Source organism: Pantherophis guttatus, chromosome 5 (genome assembly GCF_059756535.1).
Source record: "Pantherophis guttatus breed Tessera chromosome 5, ASM5975653v1, whole genome shotgun sequence".
Taxonomy (NCBI): domain Eukaryota; kingdom Metazoa; phylum Chordata; class Lepidosauria; order Squamata; family Colubridae; genus Pantherophis; species Pantherophis guttatus.
The window spans coordinates 56,970,828-56,998,583 of NC_142067.1; the positions used below are offsets into that span (position 1 = coordinate 56,970,828).

Sequence of the window (27,756 nt, forward strand, 5' to 3'; positions counted from 1 at the left end):
GCCATTATTTCCCTGTGCTTTTTCAACTGAGTGGCTTTTTTCTCTTGCTGCAAGAAGAAATGCTGCAAGAGAAACAGAGAAAGTGGGATAGAGTAGAATAGAGTGGAATGCTGACAGGATGCTGGTTTTTGTACAACCTTGGTGTCCCGCTGGAAGAATTCCAATTTGTTCATGAGAAGAACTGAGCAATTGCCAGCAAGAAAATAGTCAGGAGACTTGTGGCAGCATGAAATATGTCTTGGATTTCAGAAGTGAAGCCAGTACTAGATGAAATGACCTATACTTATTTCAGTTGTTATTGATCATATCCTTGTCATCTTTACTTTAAAGGTTTTAGTTTTATATATTATACTACATTCAATGGTTAACACAGCTCTTTGTCTGTAACTCTAATTTAAGAGCTTTTTTTCCCCCCAGTGTGAAGACCAAAAAGTTGATGGCTTATATGAAGCTCTAGAAAAAGCCGGTAGCCATTTTTCCAGCAGTTTTCCTGTGATGATTTCCCTATCACTACATTCTTCCAGCACCTACATTGGCTTCTTTCTTAGTGATGGCCCTGCAAATGTCATCCAATCATTTGCTGCTGCTTTTGCTGCAGAGGCCACAGTCTTAGCAGGTAACAATAACCCAGAAATCATAATGTACAAGTAGAGAAGCAGGTTTGTGAGAGGGGAAGCTATCCTTTACATTCCTCTTCTATATAACAGCCCCTTCTGTGTAGCTTTGTGGGTATTGGAATATGTTCTAACAGTTGCCTGTATGTATTTAACTTCTAATAATACGTATACCACTGAAAGCAAGGGAGCTATTTTCTGAAGAGTTGGTCATATGATTTCTCTGTGCATCAGTTCAATGCTGCAACACTTTTTCGAATGCAAATCTGAGAATAATAGAGTAATACCTGATACAGCCTTGTAGATACTGTTTGGTTATGTTTTGTCTGTAGATTGCTGTGTGAAGCCTTCAACAAAGCAACTCCACCTCACTTTAGCTCACAAATTTTATCCTCCTCATCAAAAGACATTGGAACAACTGGCCAAATCAATCAACCCTAAACAAAGTTGTCAGTGGGTGGCAGTTCTCTATTCTAGGGATATGCGCTTTGTCCATTATCAGGTAGGTGTATTACCTGGAATCTGTCCACTTCAGGCTTGCTCTGTTTCTAAGTTCACTCATCTTTTTATGGATTTTTAGAATGGCACTCAAAAAGATATATTAATTTTCATACATACAGTATACTCATATATGTATGAATAACTACTCTGAACCTGTTAAAGAATTATTCAAAGCAATATTCTTGAATGCCATTTTCTATTGTTTCATTAACATATGAATCTTGTACACTTTTTGCCCAAATCGTTATAATTCATGCATAGTTTTGATGGGAATACTGCATCATACAATTTTGAATATGTTGAACTTATAGTAGGAGTTTTACTTCACAAAATATAAACTTGATAAGTTTTCACTAAAATGTAAACCAAAGTAATTTTCCATCATACTTGCATGCTCTGTTTGTTAAATCTCTTAAAATTAAAATCTGTGAATGTTTGATCAGTGCTTAAAAGTTTGTGAAACCTTAAAAGTATTATATAATGTGATATTAATTTGGATTTCATCTTGGAGAAGCCATGGGAGGAGGGGAGGGGGAGGGGGGTTAGGGAGGGGGGGAAAGGGGGGGGAAATTGTATTTGAAAAACTTTTTCAATAAAAAAAAAGTTTGTGAAACCTTTTAAATTTTCAATATTTCTGCATAAATATGATCACCATTCACCACACAAATGTGAAAAGTAGATAAAAAGAATCCAATTAAACAAATGAATCAAAAACATTATACTTGTCAATTTATTTATTGAAGAATTTCTTACTGAATTAAAATTTGAATCTTATACATAAAAATAAGTATACTGCAAAATACTAAGAGCCTTGGTAGTACAGGGGTTTAAGGCACTCTGTTATTAAGCTGGTTATTAAGACCAGCTGCCTGCAATTACTGCAGGGTTCGAATCTCGCCAAGGCTCAAGGTTGACTCAGCCTTCCATCCTTTCTAAGGTAGGTAAATTGAGGACCCAGTTGTGGGGGCAATAAGCTGACTTTGTATAAATATACAAAAGGATGAAGGCTATTGCTGAGCACATTGTAAGCCGCCCTGAGTCTTCGGAGAAGGGCGGCATATAAATCAAATTAAAATAAAAAATAAAAAAAATTGTAGAGATCTGAAAAGGGTTTGATTTAACCATAATAACTATGCATTACTGAGCAACTATTTTGACTGTCATTGATAATTGTGTTGCAAAAGACAAGTGTTCCTTCCATGATAATATTTCACACAATCAGATTATCACATTCTTGAAAGTCCAAGAGCATCACCTAGTACACCCTATATTTTCTCCTATTATTGATATAATGTAGCTGATTTTCCAGCAGTCAAATCCCATCTCCTTTTTGTTAAATTCTATTGAAATCAATGGGATTTAATTCTGAAGTGAATTTTAGAAATATTCTTAATCAAGTGAAGGACATGCTTAATGATGTAAGGTTATGGTTACAATTGCATGTCAACATTATGAATCAGGTTAATGGCTCAAAAAAACATATGCAAATGTAACTTTTCTTGGATTTGATCAAATATTTTTCAATTTAATACTGACTTTTTACTGGCTTCTGTTAAGGTTTTGAGGGCCTTATTCCAGTACAAGCCTCAAAATATTGATGAATTAATGTTGAATTCAGGGGATCTTATATATGTTGATCGGTCACAGCAACATGAAATATGTGATGGATGGATAATTGGTATATCTCATCAAACTGGATGCCGGGGATTTCTTCCTGAAAATTACACAGAAAAAGCCAATGAGTCAGATACCTGGGTTAAACACAGGTTAGTATTAGTTGGTTGAAAATTTCTTAACTTGTCATTTTAGAGACAGAACCTCACTTGCAGCAACACAAGCTAGATCAGCCTGGTGATTAGCTCATAGGCTGAAGGCTTCCCCATCCTAAATTAAGAGCTTTGTGTGCAATTGTGTGCATGCTTGTGTGTTTGTGTGTGTGTGTGTGTGTGAGAGAGAGAGAGAGAGAGAGAGAGAGACCTTTACCAATGCTATCCTTATCTAAAGGCAGATTAGATTAAATACAGCTTAAAAATATAGCCCATTCCACTTCAAGGAATATGAGTAACCCAGCCAATGAATGGAATTGGGTCTTTCTATCTGTTATTTTAGCATTGCAAGGCAGACTCATGAAATCAAAATGAAAATGAATATATTGTCGTGGCCATTAAATTGAGAGATAATCTTATAACTGTTTCTGTGTCTTTGACAGCTAAGGATTTTTTTTTTAATGGTTTTGCTTAAAATAGCTATGGAGGCATTTTTGGTTGTAGATGCTAGAAAGCATCAGAAATAGATGTGCTCTGAAGGGGAAATATATCATTTACTCTGCATAAAATGCAGATTTAATTATACCAGTAAGGAATACAAAGAAAATGGGGTACTGCTTCTGAACTTTCTGTCATTTGTCACTAAAGGGTTCAGTTTCGCTGATTAGCACATTGAGCCCATAATTCTCCTTCTTCTTATTTCCCTATTGCCAACACCAAGATATTTTCAGATGCAACTCCCATCATCACAGGCCATTCACTATATACTGAGTGAGTTTATGAACATTGTAATTATCTGGAGAGTACTAGAATTCCTACTTCCCACTTTAGTCACAGAAGAGAGTCTTGTGTAGGCTCAGGTTTCTTGGTAAGAACACTGTGTTCCATTTATGAGGGAAATTACTCGTGTGTTGTCTTACATTCAGTTCAAAGATATATGTAATTCCAAATGTTCTCACTGTTTTCTGTTTTGTTCTTTGCTATTTATGTTTCAGAGAATATATTTTCTCTGCAGATGCAGGCCAACTTTCTAAGAACCAAATCAAAACTTGCTTTAAAACAAAGATTCAAAATCCAGTGCTAAGGAATGTAGCCAAAATGCTTACTCATCAGGTAACTGAAATTCATGGATCTTGATCTATGGAATATGTGTGAGAATGAAGATGAAGACAAGTTTAGGTATTAAACATTTAGATACAGGAAACATTTATCCAGTTTTCAAATTTTAGTTCAGGATTTCTAGATGAAAGAGTAACATTATCAAAATTGCCAAAGGGCAAGGACATCTATTTTCAGAAGTCAACCAACTTTTTAAAAAGTTATTCTAAAGATTTCATTCTATGTAAATCTAGAGCATGCACATAAGTAAATTCTTCCTTCAATTCTTTTGAGAAAGTTTTTTTTTTTTTTGGCTATATAAAGAAAGAGCAACAATTTCAACATTTATCTAGACAGTGTGTTGTCTGGTTAAAATTAGTTTGAGCAATAAACAACATCATGATAGTAATAATGTTCTTTAGTAGTGGTCATATAATAACAGTGTTTTCTCATCATAATATTAATACTTATTAATTATTAATACTAATTCATATTAATAATAAACATATTGTAATAAGCCCTCATAGTAAAATTAGTCCTTCTCTTATAATTTTAAAAGTTCTAACTTCTGTTTCTGTTAGTTAACCATTGATAAAACGAATCCCATATTTCAAAATATTCCATGTCTTCCTTCTCTTTAATTTCAAGTGTTAATCTATCAATTTCTGCACATTCTAGTATCTTTTTTATTACCTTCTCTTCTGTAGGGATCTCCACACTTTTCCAATGTTGTGCAAATACTAGCCGCTGTTAATACATGTAGTATTAGATACATAGTCCCTTTATTATATTTTTCTGATATACTACCCAACAGAAATATTTCTGGTTTTAGATTTATATGTTCCTTTATCATTTTTGAGAAAGTACTGTATTTTCCGGCGTATAAGACGACTGGGCGTATAAGACGACCCCCGAATTTTCCTGTTAAAATATAGGGTTTGGGCTATATTCGCCGTATAAGACTACCCCTCTTCCAACGCACACCAAATAAAAATTAAAAAAACATCAACTGGCTCACCCACAATGTAAAAGCAGCTGTGCTAGACCCAAAATGGTCCCTGCAACAAGCAGGAACCTCACACAGCCACAAAAAGCCCAAAAACCCAACTTTTACACTTTACACACACAAAATTCCACATACAGCTTTGTGAGATTTTGTGTGTTTGTGTAGTTAGAGTGAAACACTACAGAAATACACTAAATCTCAGAAAGCTGCACAAATATTATTTTATTTTATTTTTATTTTTATATGAAAGCTAAATTTAAAACTTCCTAAACTTTAAATGGCTAGGTCTAAAAAAGAACAACTAAAAAAAACCCCAATTAACTATTTTTTTTAAAGATCCCAAAGGGGAAAAAAACTTACCCAATAGAACAGGGGTCTCCAACCTTGGCAACTTTAAGACTTGTAGACTTCAACTCCCAGAATTCCTCAGCCAGCTTTGTTTTGCTGGCTGAGGAATTCTGGGAGTTGAAGTCCACAACTCCCTGCCTGCTTGATTGCAGGCAGGGAGTTGCTTGCTGATGGAATGGATTCAGGCAAGCGAAGCAAGGCAAGCAGCTTAGGCAGTGGTTCTCAACCTTCCTAATGCCGCGACCCTTTAATACAGTTCCTCATGTTGTGGTGACCCCCAACGATAAAGTTATTCCTAAAACCATCAAAAATATGTGTTTTCTGATGGTCTTAGGCCAGGGGTCCCCAACCTTTTGGACCTCAGGGACCACCAACTTCATAATTTTAAATTTCGTGGACCACTAATACGAATCCAGTGCGCCGCTTGCTGAAGCACCTGGACTCCCAGTACGGGATGGGGTCCTTCAGGCACTCTCCCTCCTCTCTGTCTCTCTCTCTCTCTGTCTCCCACTCTTTCTCTCTCATTCTCTCTTTCTCTCTCTCTCATTTTTGCTTTCTCTCTCTCTCTCCCTCTCTTTCTTTCTCTCCCACTCTTTCTCATTCTCTCTTTCTCTCTCCCCCCTCTCTCCCCCACTCTCTCATTCTCTTTCTCTCTCCCCCTCTCTTTCTCATTCTTTCTTTCCCCCACTCTTTCTCTTTCTCTCCCCCTCTCTCTCATTCTCTTTCTCCCCCCTTTCTCATTCTCTCTTTCTCTCTCTCTCCCACTCTTTCTCTCTCATTCTCTTTCTCCCCCCTCTCTCTCTCTTTCTCCCACTCTCTCTTTCTCTCTTTCTCTCTCCCCCTTTCTCTCTCCCCCCACTCTCTCTCATTCTCTCTTTCTCTCTGTCCCCCTTTCTCTCCCCCCCCACTCTCTCTCTTTCTCTCTGTCCCCCTTTCTCTCTGTCCCCCCACTCTCTCTCTCATTCTGGTTCTCTCAGTCTGATTCTCTTTCATTTTGTCTCTCTCTCTCTCTCATTCTCTCTCTGATTCTTTGATTCTCTTTCATTCTCTGTCTCTTTCTCTGTCTCTCATTCTCTCTCTCTCACTCTCTCTCTGATTCTCTCTGTCTCTTTCTCTCATTCTCTTTCATTCTGTCTTTCTCTCTCTTTCATTCTTTGTCTCTTTCTCTCTCTGTCTCATTCTGATTCTCTCTCTTTCTCTCTCATTCTCTCTCTCTCTCATCTCATGGGCCAGCCAGTGTCTTGGGGCTGAGAGGAAGTCAAGCATCTCCCTGAGAGACTGAGGGCCGGAAGAAGTGTGGGAGCGAAGCACTACTTGAACTTGTGTGGCATGAGCATTCGCCTTGGTATATTTGCACTAGCCAATGGCCAAGGCAGCCCTCACCTCTCTGCTGAAAGTGCAGCATCAGGATTCTGCCTTGGTATATTTGCGGCGCAAGGCAGCCTTCGTTTCCTGCTGCTTGGGACTCAGAGCGGTAAATGGTGACTGGTCCGGGGAGCAGCTGGATTTTGCTCTCCATTGCGGACGCCAGATCAGCCCCCTGCAAGATCTCATCTTTCGAGGAGCGCTCCCTGAAGTGGCACTGGAAACTTTGGTCGGGCTCCTCGAGAGACGAGAGCTTGCAGGGGGCCAATCTGGCATCCGCAATGGAGAGCAAAATCCGACTGCTCCCCAGACCAGTCACCATTTACCGCTCCGAGTCCCAAGCATCAGGAAATGAGGGCTGCCTTGTGCCGCAAATATACCACGGCGGAATCCTGATGCCGCTCTTACAGCAGAGAGAAGAAGCCGGATTTTGCTCTCCATTGCAGACACCAGATCGCCCCCCTGCAAGCTCTCCTCTCTCAAGAAGCCCAACCAAAGTTTCCAGCCTCGCTTCAGGGAGCGCTCCTCGAGAGATGAGAGTTTGCAGGGGGCCGATCTGGCATCCAGATTAGAGATCAAAATCCAGCTGCTCTCCGGATCAGACGCCATTTACCACTCTGAGTCCCAGGCAGCAGGAGAGGAGGGCTGCCTTGTGCCACTGGCTGGCACAAATATACCAAGGCGGAATGCTGTTGCCGTACAAATGAAAGTAGTGCTTCACTCCCACAGCTTCCAGCCATCGCAAACACCGCTTCTTCCCGCTTCTGCCGCCCCCTCCCCCACCGCCACAACAGCACCATTCATTCCGGATGGCGAGGGCTGCGCTCATTTTTCTGTATTGCACCACCTGCAAAAATGCAAAAATACAAAAATTTCTCCGCGGACCACCAAAGGACCACCAGTTGGTGACCACTGTCTTAGGCAACCCCTGTGAAAGGGTTGTTTGACCCCCAACCACTGAGCTAAGGTAAGCAAGCTAGAGGGGGGAAAGTTTTTCCCTTCTCCATGGCTCTGGCGATCCCAGCTGAGTTGCCTGATTAGCAGATCGCCAGAGCTTGGATCGCCAGAGCCATTTAAGGCTCGTCAGAGCCTTTTGGGCTGGTCTGCCTGGTTACAGGAGAATGACACCAGGCGTATAAGACGACCCCCGACTTTTGAGAAGATTTTCATGTGTTAAAAAGTCGTCTTATACGCCGGAAAATACGGTATTTTAATTGACTAAGTTAAACCTGGTGCTTTCTCAGAGACATTTGCCTTTAATTCTCATCATTTCCACATAGCACAGTACTTTGTTTGAAAATGATGGATACTGTAATCTAATATTTTGAGGAGACAGCATTTTGGAAAAGATAGTCTAGACTGTATTCTTAACAGCTTAATTATATTGAATGAATGTTTAAATATTCAATAACTATGTAACATATTATCTAAATCTTCAGTGTATCCACAGAAGGTCTGTAGCAAAGGATAGTTGCCCTTTGCAACCAAATATTGCAATGCCATGTTGCTTACTTCTTCACGTGCTCTCCTTTGTAGCCTGCTGTAGATGCTCCTGCGTAGAGGCTACAACCAAACATCACATCCTACTCATGAGTTTCTCATAACAACATTTTTTTCTTCATACAGAAAGCTATTATTGACAGACTTTATTCAAGCAAATGTTTTTGCTTCATGAAACATGCTACATTATCCACACTGTTCTGAGTATCATAAGTTCGCTGCATAAATATAAAACTGATAGTACAATTGAATGCAGTATTCTTCAACCTTGGTAACTTTAAGATGTGTGAATTTCAACCCCCCAAATTCCCCAACCAGCAAAGTTGCGAAGGTTGAAAAAGGCTGATCAGATCTCATCAATTTAGTTGCTATATGAATTTGCTTTTGTTCATCTGAACTATTAATCTTTCAATTATTTCAATAAGCAGAGTTGTAACATAATTTCTTTCAGTTGTCAGCACAAACCACAACCCAGAGAGACATGTTGGTAATTTGCCATGGAGAAAGAGTAGACCAGGTGTTTGGGAAATCTTGGGTACAGCAATGTTTTGGACCAGATGGTAAGTAAAGGTTTAGAAATCCGATATTGCAGGTGTGATCTAAAGCAGTGGATTATGTGAACAGAAATGAACAAAAGAACAATGACTCATCTATTTTGTATTACATTGAAAGAAGAGACATGAACTTCCCATCAGTTCCCAAATGTACTGGGGTTTAAAATCATTTTCATGTAAATTAATAAAACATCCACTCATCAGGAGGCTTTCACAATAGTTTACATTTGGAGAAAAGATTGGGATTATAATTCTGAGGAAAAACTAAGCAATAATCTTACGAGCCAGAGCAGCATGTTAAGATCATCTGGGTAATTAACAAAATTAAATTAAATAAGGCTAATGTTATCTTGTTTCAGGAAAATATTATCGACGAGACCTCAATTTCCCTTCCAGTTTACCAAATCAAGATGATTATATTAAACGCTATAAATATGATCCTCCTTTATCGTGCTGTGGCACATTTCAATCTAGACTGACTGGTAAGCTTTTTAGTATATTAATCAGCAGCTGAGGAAAAAAAATGAGGAGTTTTAAAATCTCAGAAATTATTATTTGGCTTTTCTTGATATAACACCCATACAAATTTACATACAAATTTATTTTTTAAACACGTACATCATAATTGTAAGCCTCTTTAAACAGGATGCACCTGACATTAAGTCTTAGAGAAAAGTCTTGGTCATAAAAGTTAATATTTTGGGGAAATGTATTTTAATACTATATTTAGTTAGCTATGGGAGAATAATGCCTGAACAGCATTAGGAGCATCGTTAGAAACAATGTAAAGGAATCCTAATTTTATATCAAGCTCATATTGCACAGATATAAGTATGAATTAATACTCCTTTTTTACATTGTAAGACATTTTAATGATCTACTTATTAAAGGCAAATTATCATGAAGACTCTAATAGCTTCTTTTCATCTTGAAAGGGGTTATGGGTATCAGAGATGGTATTCAGCAGATTCTGACCAGTTCAGGAGAACCGGTAGTGGAAATTTTGAGTAGTTCAGAGAACCGGTAAATACCACCTGTGACTAGCCCCACCCCCATCTATTCTCTGCCTCCTGAGTCCCAACTGATCGGGAGGAAATGGGGATTTTGCAGTATCCTTCCCCTGGAGTGGGGAGGGAATGGAGATTTTACAGTATCCTTCCCCTGCCGCGCCCACCAAGCCGTGCCACGCCCACCAAGCCACGCCCACAGAACCAGTAGTAAAAAAGATTGAATCCCACCACTGGTGGGTATGTGTTGGTGGGAATCAGGGAGTTTGTATATAAGGAGAGGATGGAATCCACTAAGAGACCGCATTAAAACTGTACAGAACTCAATTAAATGTTCCCAGTTTGATTGTTTAAAACAATTTCAACTGAGATTCATGAAAATGTATTCATTTGCACCCATTCTCTTTTTAGGAGAAGCCTTGCTAGAAAAAGAGGTGATTGTTGGCTGTGTATACTCTTCTCCAGCATTACACTGTATTCAAACTGCTTATCATCTATTAGAAGGTAAGGCTTTCCAATATGAGCAGTTGCTTTATTGAGTAGCCCAGGTTTACTGCTCTACCAATTTTCTGTTCCTGTTACTACAAGATAACTTCCTTTTTTCCTACCTATCATAATTTAAGTACCACCATCCCAGCCATCTCCAAAGGTACAGTGATGTTGGGATTCAAAGGTTTGGAATTCAAGGAAATTTTTCCTCTGGTTTGGACAAGAATTCACATTACTCTTTCAATAATATGGCTGCCAATAAAAGCAGTTTATAAAAGAGCATTCTTGATACATCGTTTAAACATTTCTCCTAATCATTGTAATTGAAGCTCTGCCTTTAAACTATGCCTTCTCCTTTCCCTTTCCCCTTTTTCCTTTTATTGGAGGAGGGGAAGGGGACAGAAGTATATCCTTTTTAACTAGTTATTTCTCATTTTCTCTGCCCTTCTGAGTAAAAGGGAACTTTCAAAACCATCTTGCTTTATCTTCCATTTTACATCAAGTCTACACCTTTTAAGTATCATACTCACCTATGATTTTCTTTCCTTCTTAGATTTTATCTGTTTACTTTGGTGTGTTTTTTTTTTAATTTATAAGCTAAAAAACTCTAGATATTTATTGAGTGAAGGAATAAGATCTGAAGAGTGGTCTTCATTATTTTTTTTTTAATGTTTTCCAATTACAGGGCTTCGGATAGAACAGAAAGCTAAAATTCGGATAGAACCTGGACTGTTTGAATGGACTAAGTGGGAGGCAAGCACAACTGCTCCCTCTTTTACGTCAGAGGAAGAACTGAATAAGCTTGGTTACAGCATAGATACCACTTACAAGTAGGTGTTTCTCATATGTTTCTCATATGAATATGAGAATATATTTCAGAATATGTTTCTCATATGCTGACTATGTCAATGTAATAGGGAGTAACTAAAGGGAAATTACCCACCCAAAGTTATGGAAGTCTTGTCAAATGAAACTAATCAGGGTGGGGTCACTTTACTTGTGATGTGTTACAAATCCAAATAGCTAAATCTTACATTTAACTTTAAATGCAATCTCTTGGCTTATCCTCACCACCCTCTAGCACAATGATGCCCTGCTAATCTTCTGATCAGCTGCCACTCATGGTCACTAACTGGGAGACGCCTTCGTAGATTTTCCTGGTTTTATGCCCTGACCAGTCATAGTTACAACATTGATTAGAAGCTGAATCCAGTCGTGTTTTAGTACACACAGAATGACAGAATTATCCCTAGTTTCTATGCAATTGAGGATTAGGGATAAACTGTTAAACAAGAAAGCGGTTGGCCTTATAGCTTACTTACATGTTTCTTGAAAGCATTGCACTGGTTATAGCTAGAAACAGATGATGCCATGTGAAAAACGCATTTGATCTGAACTCTCAAAATCTTAGATTCTGGAGCTTATATACACTACTCCTATGCATACAGTTTTTATTCTAATAGCCAATGCAATCAGTGGTGGGATTCAAGTAATTTAACAACTGGTTCTCTGCCCTAATGATTTCTTCCAACAACCAATTTGCCAAACTGTTCAGAAAGTTAACAACAGGTTCTCACGAAGTGGTGCGAACTGGCTGAATCCCACCACTGAATGCAATACCTTCCCGGTGAAGCAGCAATACCAATTATTTGTATAAGCAAGCAGTTGCTTTGTGCAAGGGAATGAATGGCATTATTCATAAATCAAAGTTCAATTTGAAAATGGCATGTGCCAATAATTCTCATTGGGGCATACAAAGCTATTATGGGATTTTGGGTAGTCTTTCTGAGGATTTAAAAAAAAAACAATTAAGATGCAATTTTGGGAGTAAAACCAAGAGCCACACTGAACAATGCAACAAGGTTTTTTAAGTTAAAAACCACACAATTTAAGATTCTATTTTTAAGGCACTTTCAAATAAATAATAACTCAGTATCATATATGTTGATGCGGACTTAGTCCAGCCAGAAATTATTTGCTTTCTACAACTAGCCATAGTTTCCTTATTTTCCACAGCAACTTAGTTCTGTGGTTCAGAACAGTTTTTTAACATTTGCAAACCCACAAACAGAACAGGAAGTAACATTAGCTGTTGACTGATTCCAGCAAAGTGTCAGCACTTTATTTCAGATTTTGAAATATCTCTTAAACTGATGCTGAAATTGTGAAAATTGCTTAGGTGACAGAAGTGACGTGAGGTTTTGTTGGTTTAAGCATGTATTGCAAAGGGAAAGACAACTTCTGCAATGAATTATGTTCCTCAGCAAGATTGTTAGCAGCATCATTTTGCGTTTATTTTGGTCAAAATTGTATTTTAACAATGATACCACCTGAAATGTTTTCTGCAATAATCTTTAGATCTTCTGAAACTATATAAGGGCTGTGAAATAGACAGGATATAGTTGAAAATGCTGTTACCTTCTCTTGAAATTTGTCATTAGCATTGAAAATTCAGTGCTAAATTTACATATGACATTAAAATTATACCTGTATTTCCTTTGTAGTTTTTTTTAATGTACCAATTGGATATTTCTTTCCAAAGCATATGCAGATTTCAGTGAATAAATATTTCTCATGATTGCAACCAATAATGGAAGGTTTCACATTGTTTCTTTAAAACATCTACATATTAAATCACATAGCAGTCACATATTCAACCCCCCCCAAATATATCTATAAATATACAATTTTTAAGTATTACAATAATGTTTGGTAGAGCAAAACTGTGTGTTAATTGTTTACATGCTGGTTGTGCTTTTGCTCAATAACTATCTGGCAAGGGAGATCAAGGGGGAGGAATCTGATTTCTTGTTGTTCATCAGAGGAACATAGAGATGGAGGATAATGCTTTTGTGACCTTCCTGAAGACAAGAACTATACATGTTGTAAGGTTTGGCTGATTCTTGCTCTGGGTGAAGAGGCTAAAGGCAACAGTGTTCACCTTCTAGCTTAACAAGGAAGATGGAGAATTCTTGGATTAGACAGGAAGCACTTCTATACAGACAAGAACACCAAGACACCTCCAGGAAGATAGAGGAAGTGAAAGAAATGGAGGAATATGACAGAAAGGTTTAAAGCTGTCAGGAAGTGCTCTTGCATTTTGGAGGTTCAGAATAATTTTAAGGCCTTCCTTGTTAATGACGTTTATGGATGCATGGATGAAGAGCAGCTGCCATGGACTTCAGGGACTGACAAATATAAGCTTGAAAAGGGAAGGATTCCTGCCCTAAACCCAAAATAGGGAGTAATGGATGGCAATAATCAGAGACTCCCTGCTCAGAAGGGTTGAAGCCACAATCTGTTGGCTAGATAATCCATCAAAAGGAGTTTGCTGCCTTCCTGGAACAGACAATTTGGAGTGTCTCAAAAAGACTCCCAAAGCTCATCAAATATTCCTTTCTACTGATCCATTTGGAAACAAATAAGGCACTTGAAGATATTGCAAGGGACTATGAAGCTCTGGGCAGAAGAGTGACAGGTGATACAGTTGCTTTTTTTAACTCCTTTCTGTCCAAGGACATGATCAAGCAGGAGAGAAAATATTAGAACTGAACAAATGGATTGTCAGAAGATACCAATTAGAATGGTTTAGGTCCTTTGATCCTAGAACACTTTCTGACATGGCAGTTGCTGCAAGAGGTGAGGTACAAAAGAGATGGACTACACAAGAGAAAAACGTGTTTGTAAGGTGATTTGCAAAGCAATCGAAAGGATTTTAAACTGAACTCTTGGGGATGGGAAAAGAAAGTTCTGAAAATAGTGTGACATCAAATACTTGGAATGGAACTGGAAGGCATATACAAAGTGTGGAGGCACTCAATAATGAGCATGTAAAGAATAATAAGGAACAGGCCAAGTTATATCAGGAATAACTGGGAATCATAGCACATATGGTTTAGTAGATATTGTTGAAATTTTATAGGATCAAACCCATGAATGAAAAGTAAGGAATGAAGTGTATAACTAATCAAAAGAATAGACAGGATAAAAGAGGAGAAAGAGTAGTCTTATATATGAAGGAAGTGCACATATTTTTTGAGATTCAGGGTTATGAGCACAAAAGGTCTAGTTGGAGCATTTGAGTAAGAATATAAGGAAGGAAGAAATAAAGATAAATTTGTAGGGTACAAACAATCCAGGCAAAAGACCTGGAGAATATCCTTCTGAACCAGATTATAGAACTTTCAAGTAAGAAAAAACAGACTAATAATGAGAGACTTCAACTACACTTAAATTATTAACTTTACAAGCATCTCCAAGAAAGTCAGGTTGGCCAAAACTGCAAGATCCCAGCAATTCTTCAGTGCTCTTCTTACCTTATTTTCCAAAAGGCTAAAGGAGAATCAGCAACAGCAGCTCTCTCTGATCTACTCCTAACCAATGGGGAAGAGCTACTTGAAGAGGTTATAGCAGTGAGAACTTGGGGAGGAAATGACCACATAATTATGAAGTTCAATATATTACAGAAAAAAGAAATTAGATCATAATTTTCTATGCATCTTAGATTTCAGGAGAGCCAATCCAATTTCAAAAGCTGGAGCTTGTGTTAGTGCAGCAATCTGATCATCCAGTGGATGAGTATCCTTCATTTACAGACATATGGGAATGCATTTGTTGCTTCCTCCATTGAAATCCACTTGCATGAGATTTCCATTTGTACATCAAGAAAGACACAAAATGTAAACCTGAAGATCAGTGTCACACAGCCCTTAAAAGACACTTACAGCACCAGAGTCCTTCCAGAAGTTGCCATCAAATTGGCAATTTTTAACATGCTATAATAAAAAAGATAAGAGAATATTAACTGTATTTAAAATAAATGTAGCTGAATGTTAATTAAATGCAATATAAATTAAATTATACCAAATCTAGATTTTTTCCTCCCTGATTCCTGACACTTCTTTGTTCTTCTGGTTGAAGCAAGGTCTAAAGTAAAAGTTAAGTTTGGCCACTGGTTCTTAATCTAAGATGACTTTACAAGCCATAATGAGAGCTCAGTAACAGTATTCAAATGATCCAAATGTAATAGTTGCTGCAAGCAAAAAACATGCATTGTTTTATGAGTGGGGATGGATGAGTGATGACCCAAAATATTTCAAAGCCACATTGTATAAGAGAATAGCAGGGGATTCAGAGGGAGATTAGAATTTATAAAAAATATTCTAAGTGTATAGTGAGACAAACATCTGTGCTAATTTTCAGAAGCAAATTCTACAGGATTTCAATAGCACAATCAGTCTCTCTCTCTCTCTCTCTCTCTCTCTCTCTCTCTCTCTCTCTCTCTCTCTCTCTCTCTCTCCCTCCCTCCCTCCCAGCAGCTCTTAAAAAACTGTTTACTGGCCAAGGACTCCAATTATCCATTCCTGCAATGTCCAATTTTAACCAAGTGGATTGTTTTGTTAACAGGTGTCATTTTCCTTCTTCTTCTTTGATGCCGTCTGAAAGCTATGAGGACTATATTAACAGATGCTCTTCAAGTATAAAACAGATTACTGATACGTGTTCATCAGAAGGTAAACCTTCATTATTCTTCAGTCAGTGATTAAAATGCAAACTTTTGCTGTAGAAAATTCTTCTCTGTTGGGGTAGACCAGTGGTCAGCAAACTCATTAGTCAACAGAGCCAAATATCAACAGTACAACGATTGAAATTTCTTTTGAGAGCCAAATTTTTTAAACTTAAACTATATAGGTAGATACATTGTTATTAACTTAATTAGTTCTTTTTAAGTACAATTAAAAAGTAGGGGGAGGGGGATGCAACACGCTCCCGTTCACCTCCCCACACTTGTTTACCCGTCCCAGAGAGCTTGGGCTATGCCTCCCTCCGACCCAGCCGCCTTCCTTGCTGGCGTTGCTCCTGAGCGAACTCTTCTGTCCTCGGCTACAGCCAATCTGAATAAAAGTAGTTTAGCCTTCCTTGAGTTGATTCTCTAGTCCAGTCTGCTGAGTAGGGCCGATACTGCACTATTTAAGCCTCCAGCCATTGAAAAATAAATATGACTCACGGTTGCCAAAAAGGTGTAAATGTATTAGAATAAGGGAAATAATAGCCAAGACAGCCAATATCTTTCTACACCACAGTTTGGAGAAAACAGATCTAGAAGAGTTCACATCCAGTACTTTAATACGACACTTCAAGAAATCCCATTTCTGTCTACAGGCACCATTCTGATTATTGGGCATTGCTCATCTCTGGATTCCCTCCCTCGGCCATTACTGGGTCTGCCTGCCAGGAAAAGCAGTGAATTTGTTAAGTTTGTTCAAAGGGTAAGACATTGTACATTGCCATTATATTGTAACTGCCTTCTTTAGTTTTGCCTTTTCTTGGTTCTTCATAATTTAACATTGTCAATCAATCCTTTTTATATCTATTATTCAGACTTCACTAACTAGGCACCATTCAAAGGTTTTGAACTATTAGAGTTTGCATCATTCCTAGTTCCTTCCTTCTCCTATTTACTCCTCCACAACAGCCCTGTCAGATGGGCTGGGCTGAGAGAGAATGACTAGCCCAAGGTCACCCAGCTGGCTTTTATGGCTAAGGCAGGACTTGAATTAATGATTTCTTGCTTTCTAGCCTGGGCTAAGAGAACTTCAGTGTATCTGTTTATTTTTCAAAATATGAACAACTGCTTTGCACTAGATGGAGGTACCTACCCATCCTGCAAGAAATTTCAAGAATTTCAGGTAGAGCTTTTCTTGTGATGTCTTATCTTACCTTTTAGGAAATATCAGGCATTACACTTGGCAATTTCTGAAGAAAAGCAAAGTCCCTTTTTATTAAAGGGATAGAAACAAAATAAACTGGCTAGCAGCATCTTTAATACAGTACTACATATGAAAATAAACCAAGGAGACCAGTGTATAAGATCAGACCTGCCTTAGATTGCTGACATAGGTTCCTAATTCATGTTTTTCAAATTTATTTACTTGTTTTTATCCTCCCTTTGTTTTTCTTACAAATAACTCAAGGTAGCAAAACATACCTAATATTCCTTCCTCCTCCTGTTTTCCCCACAACAACAATCCTGTAAGATGAATTGTGCTGAGAGAGAGTGATTGGCTCAAATCACTCAGATGCTGCTTCTTCACATTGATGATCCATAGGTAGACCTCAGAGGACTCTGAATTTCTTGTTTTCAATCTTCTTCCTAACTATTGGGCAAGAAACAAGATTATAGTTTCTCTCTTCCTGCCAGGGATCCTTAAAAAGTCTCAAGTGCCTAATCCTTAACTCAAATGGAAAGATAATGAAAACTACTTGATCGTATTATGATATTGCCATATATAGAGCTTCTTTGTGTTTCTCTTCAAATTATTGTATTCCGTCTCATGCACCTCTTGAATTTTCTATTTTATTAGGTACCATCTCTGGCCATGTGTTTCTGCAGAGAGATGAAAGAGGAGAAAAGGTGGCAGATGGTTAATCCACCAGTTGAAATGTTAACTCATGGAGCCAATATTGCATTTAACTGGAAACACATCATTTTGGACAATTAAACAATAATTGAATTTATATCTGGGGACTCATAGCCAAAAAGACTGCACTGCAATCTGTTTTCTTGGGCTAACAGCCAAATCTGTTCTGAACTCAGGAACTGACTTTCATAGAAAGAAAAGATTTTTCCCTTCTTTTTTAAATAATTCCTTGACAAGGACAAAACCTACTTTTTAACTATATTTGAACTTTAAATTAAAGTTTAGAATGTACATTTTAACTATAATTAATCTAAAATAAAGATGTCTGGAATTAATGAAGAATGATGCTTATATCATTTTTAATTGGCTATGCATTAGTTTCCACTAGATAATTTTAGTAATGATAAGATGCTAGATTGTTTTGTATTTTGCAGTACAATTGAACAATGACTGTTTACTGTTTTGTTCTTCTAAAATTCATGATGTTGATAAAAATTAAGCTGACATATAATATTTGCTGGAGATTTCCTGATATGATAGGAATTCATATGACACCTAAAATAATTTAATTTACATACCATAACTAAAAACAAGAAAATCCCTGCACACAGTCTTATAGTCAAAAGCAGGAGAGGATAGGGTAGGGTAGGGTAGGGTAGGATAGAATCAGAGTTGGAAGAGTTGGAGGTCTTCTAGTCCAACCCCCTGCTTAGGTAGGAAACCCTATACCATTTCAGACAAATGGTTGTCCAAACTCTTCTTAAAAACTTTTAGGGGTATGGTAACTGAAAATTCAGGCAATACAATAGTTGTGAAAGTTAAGTCATATATATTATACAGTCCATCTGGATTGAAAACCTGAAGGGAGAGTCAAATGGAGTTGGACTTTCTGCAAAACTTAAAAGAAGCAGGATAGCGCCCTCTGGTGGAATGATTGCTGTAAGTGAAAACTGGCGGAGAAATGAGTGGAAATGCACTTAAAATAGATATACGTGCTTTTGATGAATGTACACAACTCTCACTATCCAGGCAAGGTTTTTTTTAGGATCTGGACACATTTGAAACCATTTTCTAGATGGTCAGGGTATAAGTATGCATAACCGTATTCTCAAATTTCTATCTAAAATGTTACTCGTTCATTTTCTTAAGATACCAACCACATACATAGTAAACTATTTTTCTTCTTTTGTACTAGAATAATTGTTCTTCTTTTGTACATCTACTACTGTTGTATGGATTTATCAATTAATTTTCTGAAATAATTTGTAAAAAGCAAATTGTAGCTGGATGGATTTTGGCCACAACAGTTGCATTGTGGAAGAAAAAATAAGCACTCAGACTGGCCAATAGTCAAATTTGCAATAAAAGCTTCTAGTTACACCATTGATCCAGAGGTCATCTTCACATCCTTCTTACTATAGCACAAAGTTACCCGATTGTTTTTAAAAGGATGTGTCTTTGTGAACCTTGGTCTTATCCACAGCTGAAGCAGTTTAAAGTTGTCTAACTGTTCCAGTTTTAAATTATTTTTTCCCTCTTCTAACAAAATAGTTTTTTCTCTTCGAATAATCCATAATGCTTCCTTGATGTTGTGGTTTATTTCTTTAATTCAATTTAGTCATCACCTGACCCTGAAATGCTCATAATATATTACTATGAAAATAATATACAATTATCTGACCATAAAAACAAATCTAAAAGTTCAGAAACTGAGAACTGCCCAGCAACTATTGGCTTCAAGCTGCTGTGAGAAATCCCTAAAGAGACCACTAATCCTAGGTGAATTATCACAGGGTGACTCAATTCTGCTTTCTTGGGTTGCTGGTCATTCCACAAATCAGGGTTACCTTTTTGTGTGCTTTTGCAAACCAAAGTTTCATTGATTTTTTTTCCAATTTATTTGTTTGTTTGTCACCCAGGGTCATCTTATAGAGGAGATGGGTGACATAAAAATTTAATAAATAAACAATAAATATATGCTGCAGCAATAAAAAATTATTCTTAGTGGCTAACATAAGGTTTGGAAAAAACTAACAATGATAGCACTATCCTGGCCTCAGTCCCCCTCCCCCAAATCTCTTGAAAGTGTGGGATTCACAGCAGTTTCTCCATCCTAGATCTAATTGCTTAGAGCAAAACTATCTGCAGGTGGCTGGGTGCCAAGCCATGAAGGACTTTATAGGTCAAAATCAGCAGCTTCAATTAGTAATCAATGCATGGAACAAAAAAAACAGTTCTTACGGGGGAGAAGGGAGTGACACCAATTTACTGTTACTCTTGAGCCATTGAGCCCTTTGTAGAAAGGACAAAACCAGGGGAACGCACATATTATTTTCCTTAACTTATCCTATGTTAAATTTGTAAGAGCAGTAGCAGTTGTCAGCCTTAATAATAAGGTAAATAGAGCATGGCCATCATAACAATGCAATTTATATACATTTCTCCTCCTTGGATGATTGGAGGAATCTGTATAAAAGAAGGACTGTAAAAAAATGCTTTAGGAAACAAGTCCTTCCAGTCTGAAGCTTTCTAGGACTACTAATAAAAGGTTTTATGCATTTGTCTCCTTAACATAGTGGGGAATGATAGTCCCTTCTCCTTAAGAAGTGGGGAATGATGGTCCCTTTATGACTTATGAACTTCAACTCCCAGAATTCCTGAGCCAGCATGGCCATGTTCCCCACCCCTGCCTTAACAGTAGCTGTTTTTTTTTTAAAGAAGAAGAGGAGGAAGGGAGAGATGGAGAACTAGAGAGTTACAAATGAAATAAGGGAATATCACATGTATACACTCCCAAGGTTGTTTTTTAATAAATATACCCTGTTTCCCCCAAAATAACGTATCCCCTGATAATAAGCCCAATTGGGCTTTTGAGTGCATGGCAATAAGGCAAAGTGCTTATTTCAGGGTTCAAAAAAATATAAGACAGGGTCTTATTTTGGGGAAAACACGGTAATTGTTGAATAAAAGCCTTGTCTAGGAAATGCAGGTAAGTTTGAAATTAGCTTCCATTTTTATTTTCCCAATGTTTTAATGTAATAGCAGTAATACAGTCTTGGGTGACATCTAGTGGGTTTAATTAAAAACATCACCTGCTGATTTAAAGAAGAAAATTCATTTGCAATCACACAAAACTCAAGAAGTGCTTTTCATAGTACAGGTGTTTAACAGTTTAACTGTATCAGAGTTGGAAGGGACCTTGGAGGTCATCTAGTCCAACCTCCTGCTCATGCAGGAGACTTGTACTAGGGATTTGAACCACCGAACTGCCGATCTTTCTGATCGATAAGCTCAGTGTCTTAGCCACTGAGCCACCTAGTCAGTTTAGAGGTTTTTTATGCTAGTTTACCAAGTGTATAATCGACCAGGAAACTGATATTTCCTACAAATGCACAGATAATTGTCCTATTTATTGCTATATATTGAATGGGATGCATGTGTCAGGTCCCTGTCAGAATGCTGCCATTCTGAGCCAACCACCGAAATGGACCATGGAGTGCCAGGCAGCATTTGAAAACCTCAAACAGCTCTTCTCTGCTGAGCCAGTGCTAAAACACCTGGATCCAGACAAACCATTTGTCATCAAGCAGATGCCAGTGATGTAGCAGTGGGAGCCGTACTGATGCAAGAAAATGAGCACAGACAGTTACAGCCTTGTATATGCTGTAAGACAGCCTTGTCTAAAAAACTAACCAAAACTGAACAGCGATAGGCTGTGTGGGAAAAGGAAGCCTATGCTGTTAAGACAGGCACTCCTTTCCTGGAGGCATTTCTTGGAGGGAAGTAAAATCCCTTTCCAGGTATGGACTGATCACAAAAACCTGTAAGCCCTGAAAACCCCTTGAAAACTCTCTCCTAAACAGGTGCAATGGGCCCAATACTTTCGGCACTTCAACTTTACCTTATACTACTTACCAGGAGGAAAAAAATTCCTGGCTGATGCTTTGTTAAGAATGCCTCAGTACAACAGCTCTAAAGTAAAAGTAGTTAAACCTATGCTTCCATCACACCAGCTGGCAGCCCAAGTGACCACGAGACCACAGGGAAAAGAAAAACTCCTGTGGATAGGGCCACATCAGCTGCTTTTAAGGTTGCTCTAAAGGATGGCATCTGGTTTAATACCCATAAAAATTCAGGATGAACTGGCTTGGGCAGGGGCCAAGCTTTATGTGCCTGCCAGTCAAAGACTTAAAATTATGCAAATGTGCCATGACGCCAAAGAGGCGGGACACTTCGGGTTTGTAAGAACTTTACACCTCATAAAGAGACAATTTTGGTGGCCTTCCCTCAAAAAAGGACATTGGAAGCTATGTCTCCAGCTGTCAATTTGTGCTTCAGTCAAGCGAAGGCAAGGAAAGATACCAGGCCTCCTCCAAACTGTAGCTGAGACTTCAGCACCCTGGACAGATATTTCTATGCACTTTATCGCAGAACTGAAAGCTCAGGGAACACAGTAATTTGGATCTTAATGGACTTTTTCTCTAAACAGCTCCACTTTATCCCTTGCCAAAATATTTCCACGGCTAAATGACTGACAAAGATGTCCCTACACTACACCTATCAATTACATGGTGCGCCACAGCAAATAATTTCTGACGGTGGAGTTCAACTCACTTCCAAATTTTGGAGGGCCTTTTTGGACTTACTTGGTACTGAACAAGGACTACGTTCCAGCCACCATCCTCAAACTAACAGTGGAACCAAATGATCCAACTCAGTTCTGGAACAGTACCTGAGATGCTTTATCAACTATCAACAAGACAACTGGACCGACCTGCCATTTGCTGAGGTTGCCTACAACAAAGTGCACAGTAGCACTGATTTCACTCCATTCCAAGTAGCTAATTTAAACTAATGTCTGAATTGCCAGTAAAAGATCCTATAATTCCGTCATTGAAAGAGTGGATTACTCAACTACAAAGCACCTGGCCCATTGTACGAAAGACCCTCTCTGAAGCTAGGAATGCTTACAAAGTCCAGGCTGATTTTTTTAAAAAGGGTTGAACCTAAGCAGTTTAAAACTGGGAATTGTGTATGTTTATCCACATGATTCCTTCAGTCCTTACAACCCTCTAAAAAATTAGTTCCTACATTTATAGGCCCCTTCCCCATCAAACGCATCATAAATCCAGTTACAGTAGAACTGGAATTACCAAAGTTGCTAAGAAGAGTCCACCCTGTTTTTCACTGCAGTTTATTAAAACCTGAAAACATGTCTCCTTTAAGGCCATGACCCACTCCTGTTCCTGAACCTTTTATGATAGAGGGGGAACAACATTTTGAAATTAAGGAGATCCTTGACTCATGCATATACAGGGGAAATGTTCAATACTAAGTAGCATGGAAGGATTTCCCTAGTTCCCAAAACGAGTGGGTTGATAAATGTCATGTCAAAGCCCCTAAGTTACTTAAACACTTTCATGGTCAATATCCTGACAAACAAATGTGATTGTAACCTTTCTTTGCTTCCCTTTCTCTTCCCGTTTTTCTCTTCCAGGTGTGGATCTCTTTCTTTTAAGGAGGCAGCATGGTATTTCTTTCTGAAAATCAGTATTTAGCCTTCTTCTCCCAAGACATCAATATTGCTCTAAATATGAAATTCAATAATTTTTACAGAAATCAAACAGTAGCTATATTGGGTAGCATAATTGGTAGGAAAGACATTCAAAAGTCTAATAAGTCCAGTCATATTTGTTACTCTTAAATATTACTGAAGCTGGCTATAACTAAAATATAATTAACTTTTTGGATCTTTATAATTGGCTACAAAATTGGCTATTATAAATCACATAAGCATTTAACTAAAAATGTGTGTGTGTGTGTGTGTGTGTTTTCTGAGGTTTTCGCTGGTGTTTGTATGTAGGTCTTTGGTTATTCGGGTTTTCTCCCGCGTAAAATTGGAAGTGTCTTGGCGACGTTTCGACGAAGTCTCATTCGTCATCTTCAGGCTGGTGTTTTCGGCTTCGTGCTTCTAGGAGCAATGTGTGATCGCAGCTGTTTCTTCCTTTTAACTGCCAATGGGGGTGTGAACTGATTGGGTGGGAGCTTGGCTGTGTTCTGATTGGGTGGAGGTGTGTTCTGATTGGTTGGGGATTTGGCTGTGCTCTGATTGGATGGGGGGTTGGCTGTGCTCTGATTGGATGGGGGTGTGTTCTGTTTAGGTGGGGGCTTGGTTGTGCTCAGGTTAGTTGCAGGGGGATTTGAGCTGGTTAGCTGCGTTGCTTTTGTTTGGCTTCACGTTCGTGGTCGTGCCACATCTTCATGGTGGGTGTCAGTTTGCTTCATGTATGGATTGGAGGCCCCCCCATCCAATCAGAGCACAGCCAAACCCCCAACCAATCAGAACACACCTCCACCCAATCAGAACACAGCCAAGCTCCCACCCAATCAGTTCACACCCCCATTGGCAGTTAAAAGGAAGAAACAACTGCGATCACACATTGCTCCTAGAAGCATGAAGCCGAAAACACCAGCCTGAAGATGACGAATGAGACTTCGTCGAAACGTCGCCAAGACACTTCCAATTTTACACGGGAGAAAACCTGAATAACCAAAGACCTACATACAAATACCCGCGAAAACCTCAGAAAACATATATATATATATCAAATATAAGAAGTTAATTTCATATTTAACATATAACTGATCCCAATAAATAGGGTAAGCAAAATATTTTAATCCCCAGCTACAAAAGTGCTACTTCAAATGTTCTGATTATGAAAATCAGAATCATGAATTTAAACATTACGGGAATTGTGTTTACTCACCAGCCATATATGCTTTGTATTGTTTGTATTGTTACAATTGCTTTGTGTTTTTAGGATGTACGCTATCCAAAGTCACTTGTTGCAATGGGCACGTTACCTGTTTTGAATTAAGGGTTGCCTGTGGAATATGTTGGGAACATTTATGTGACTGGAATAAGGCAGAATATTGATATAGCCAAGAAGATGCAGTGAAAAGGAGGTTGAGGAGTTTTTTATCCAAAATTTTAATTCAATTTTTAAGGGGTTTCGGGGGGGAGGGTTGGATTGGAACTAGGGTTGTGGGTTTGGGGGATAACCCACTGAGGGTGGGACCTGGCCCGGCTGGGGGTCACGGCACAGTAGGCGCGGGGCTCCGGGTCAAGGAGGGGGTCAGAGTTTGTAACGATGAGGGCCAGTACATCAGTACTGTGAGTGGGAGGGGCAGATATGGCGGGAGCAGGAGCCCAAACCTGGTTGCGGGAGTGCGCGCCCACTATCTCCAAGCGGTGACATGCTCCGGCCCCCAAGACTCTTCTCGTTCCCCAGGTAGTTCAGATTCTCAGGGCCCGGACCTTCGGCTGATGTTATGCAACGCCAGATCTGTAGTAAATAAAGCCCCCCTCCTTTGTGATCTTGTTCAGGAGGGGGGAGCAGATCTGGCAGGTAATACAGAGACCTGGTTGGGCCAAGAGGGGGCATCCCCCTCATTGAAATGTGCCCACCTGGTTTCCATGCATTTCATCAGCTGAGGTCACAGGGTAGGGGCAGGGGGGTGGCGGTTGTTATAAAAGAAGGTTTTGGTCTGAGGGAGGCCACTGTTCCTCAGATTGCTGGATGTGAGTCCCTCCTGGTGAAGTGGGGTCATGGGGTACAAATGGGCTTGCTGATCACATACCTGGCTCCCTGCCACATGGTAGCGGCCCTGCCCGAACTGCTCAACGTTATAGCCGGGGTGGCAGTTGATACCCCTAGGCTTATGGTCATGGGGGATTTTAACCTGCCATCCATCAGTGAAGCATCTGAGGCAGCGCAGGAGTTCATGGCTTCCATGACGGCTATGGCTCTGACCCAGTTAGTGCATGGCCCTACTTACACGGGGGGGAACACTCTGGACTTGGTTTTTATCTCTGGTCAGTGGCTGAATGATCACGATATAGGGGATATAGTGACTGAACCCTTGTCATGGTCGGATCATTTTCTCCTTTGCTTTGACCTTCGAACCGCTACACCCCACTGCAGGGAGGCGGAACCGATGAGGTGGTTCTGCCCCAGGTGCCTGATGGACCCAGATCGGTTCCAGATGGAGCTTGGGCCATTTCCTGAGGCTCTGGCTCACGGCTTGACCAAAGACCTGGTGGCCGCCTGGGAACACTGGTAAGGTTTCATATTAAGATGTAATTATTTTTCCACTCTTATTGCATCATCAGATAATCACCTGGCCACCCTGTTTAGGGTGACCTGCTCCCTGCTCCACCAGGAAGCACGGGAGGACCCCTTGGAGGGTAGAGCCGAGGACTTTGTACAGTATCTATATGACAAAATCGCTCAGATTCGGGAACACCTGGACTCTGACTGGGTAGATTCAGGGGGGATGATGGAGGCAGGTCTTGAGAATATTATCTGGGAAGAGTTTGATTCTGTGACTCCCGAAGATGTGGACAGGATACTGGGCAGACTGAGCGCGGCCACATGTTTATTGGACCCGTGTCCCTCCTGGTTGCTGCTGGCCTCTTGGGAGGTTACATGAGGCTGGCTCCAGGGGATTATAAATGCTTCCTTGAGTGAGGGTGTCTTCCCCGCCGCCTTGAAAGAGGCGGTGGTGAGACCTCTCCTCAAGAAGCCTTCCCTGGACCCGGCAGTTTTGGCTAATTATTGTCCAGTCTCCAACCTTCACTTTGTTGCGAAGGTTGTTGAGAGTGTGGTAGCATGACAGCTCCCTCAGTACCTGGATGAATCGGCTTATCTGGATGCGTTCCAGTCAGGCTTCAGGCCTAGGTACAGCACGGAAATGGCATTGGTCACATTGGTTGATGATCTCTGGAGGGCTTGGGACAGGGGTTGTTCCTCTGTCCTAGTCCTAATAGACCTCTCAGTGGCTTTTGATACCATCGACCATGGTATCATGCTGCACCAGTTGGAAGAGTTATGGGTGGGGGGCACTGTGTTGTGGTGGTTCTCCTCCTTTCTCTCTGACCGGTCACAGTCTGTGTTGGTGGGGGGGCAGAAGTCGTCCCAGAGGCCCTTTGTATGTGGGGTGCCACAGGGTCGGTCCTCTCGCCCCTTTTGTTCAACATTTATGTGAAGCCGCTGGGTGAGATCATCCGTGGTTTTGGGGTGAAGTACCATCAGTACGCTGATGACACTCAGCTGTACATCTCCACCCCGGATCACCCCAATGATGCCTTTGAAGTGATGTCCCGATGCCTGGAGGCTGTACGGATCTGGATGGGGAGAAACAGACTCAGGCTCAACCCATCCAAGGCCGAGTGGCTGTGGTTTCCTACATCCCGATATAGTCAGTTGGTGCCATCACTGACTATTGGGGGTGAGTCGTTGGCCCCCACAGAGAGGGCTCGCAACTTGGGTGTCCTCCTGGACTCACACCTGTCTTTAGAAGAGCACTTGACGACTGTGGCCGGGAGGACTTTTTATCAGGTTTGCCTGATTCGCCAATTGCGTCCCTTTCTGGATCGGGACTCGTTAAGTACGGTCACTCATGCCCTCGTCACTTCCCGCCTGGACTACTGCAATGCTCTCTACATGGGGCTCCCCTTGAGGAGCACCCAGAGGCTCCAGCTGGTCCAGAATGCGGCCGCGCGGGTGGTTATGGGAGCGACGTGGCGCTCCCATGTGACCCCCCTCCTGCGCGAGCTGCACTGGCTCCCAGTGGTCTTCTGGGTGCGCTTCAAGGTTTTGGTCACCACCTTTAGAGCGCTCCATGGCTTAAGACTGGGGTACCTACGAGACCACCTTCTGCCACCAGTAGCCTCTCACCAACCAGTACACTCCCATAGAGAGGGGCTTCTCAGGGTGCTGTCGGTCAAAAAGTGTCGACTGGCGGCCCCCAGGGGGAGAGCCTTCTCTGTGGGGGCACCTGCCATCTGGAACGAGCTCCCCCCGGAGATACAGAGGATCCCGGATCTGCGCGTTTTCCGCCGTGCCCTCAAAACATTCCTTTTCCAGCAGGCTGGCCTGGCCTGGCCTAACTTCTCTTTTAAATTGCTTTTAAATTTTAAATTTGTCTTATAAATTGGGGTGTTTTAAATTTGTTTTTTGGGCCCAAGTACATCTCCACCCCGGACCACCCCAACGATGCCCTTGAAGTGATGTCCTGGTGTCTG

The 27,756-nt window shown here is 40.1% G+C and overlaps 1 protein-coding gene across 1 annotated transcript in view; it reads left to right on the top strand.

Moving 5' to 3' along the window:
- The window catches only part of UBASH3A (ubiquitin associated and SH3 domain containing A), a 28,220-nt gene extending 10,216 nt beyond the window's left edge, over positions 1 to 18,004 (top strand). The window contains exons 4-14 of the mRNA XM_034423941.3: positions 418 to 616; positions 947 to 1,116; positions 2,673 to 2,881; positions 3,877 to 3,994; positions 8,650 to 8,758; positions 9,112 to 9,234; positions 10,171 to 10,263; positions 10,934 to 11,078; positions 15,655 to 15,761; positions 16,411 to 16,517; positions 17,613 to 18,004. Of these exons, the coding sequence (XP_034279832.2) occupies positions 418 to 616; positions 947 to 1,116; positions 2,673 to 2,881; positions 3,877 to 3,994; positions 8,650 to 8,758; positions 9,112 to 9,234; positions 10,171 to 10,263; positions 10,934 to 11,078; positions 15,655 to 15,761; positions 16,411 to 16,517; positions 17,613 to 17,750 (1,518 nt within the window). The 3' untranslated portion in view covers positions 17,751 to 18,004. The remainder of the gene's footprint in view (positions 1 to 417; positions 617 to 946; positions 1,117 to 2,672; positions 2,882 to 3,876; positions 3,995 to 8,649; positions 8,759 to 9,111; positions 9,235 to 10,170; positions 10,264 to 10,933; positions 11,079 to 15,654; positions 15,762 to 16,410; positions 16,518 to 17,612) is intronic.
- Positions 18,005 to 27,756: the final 9,752 nt, after the last annotated feature.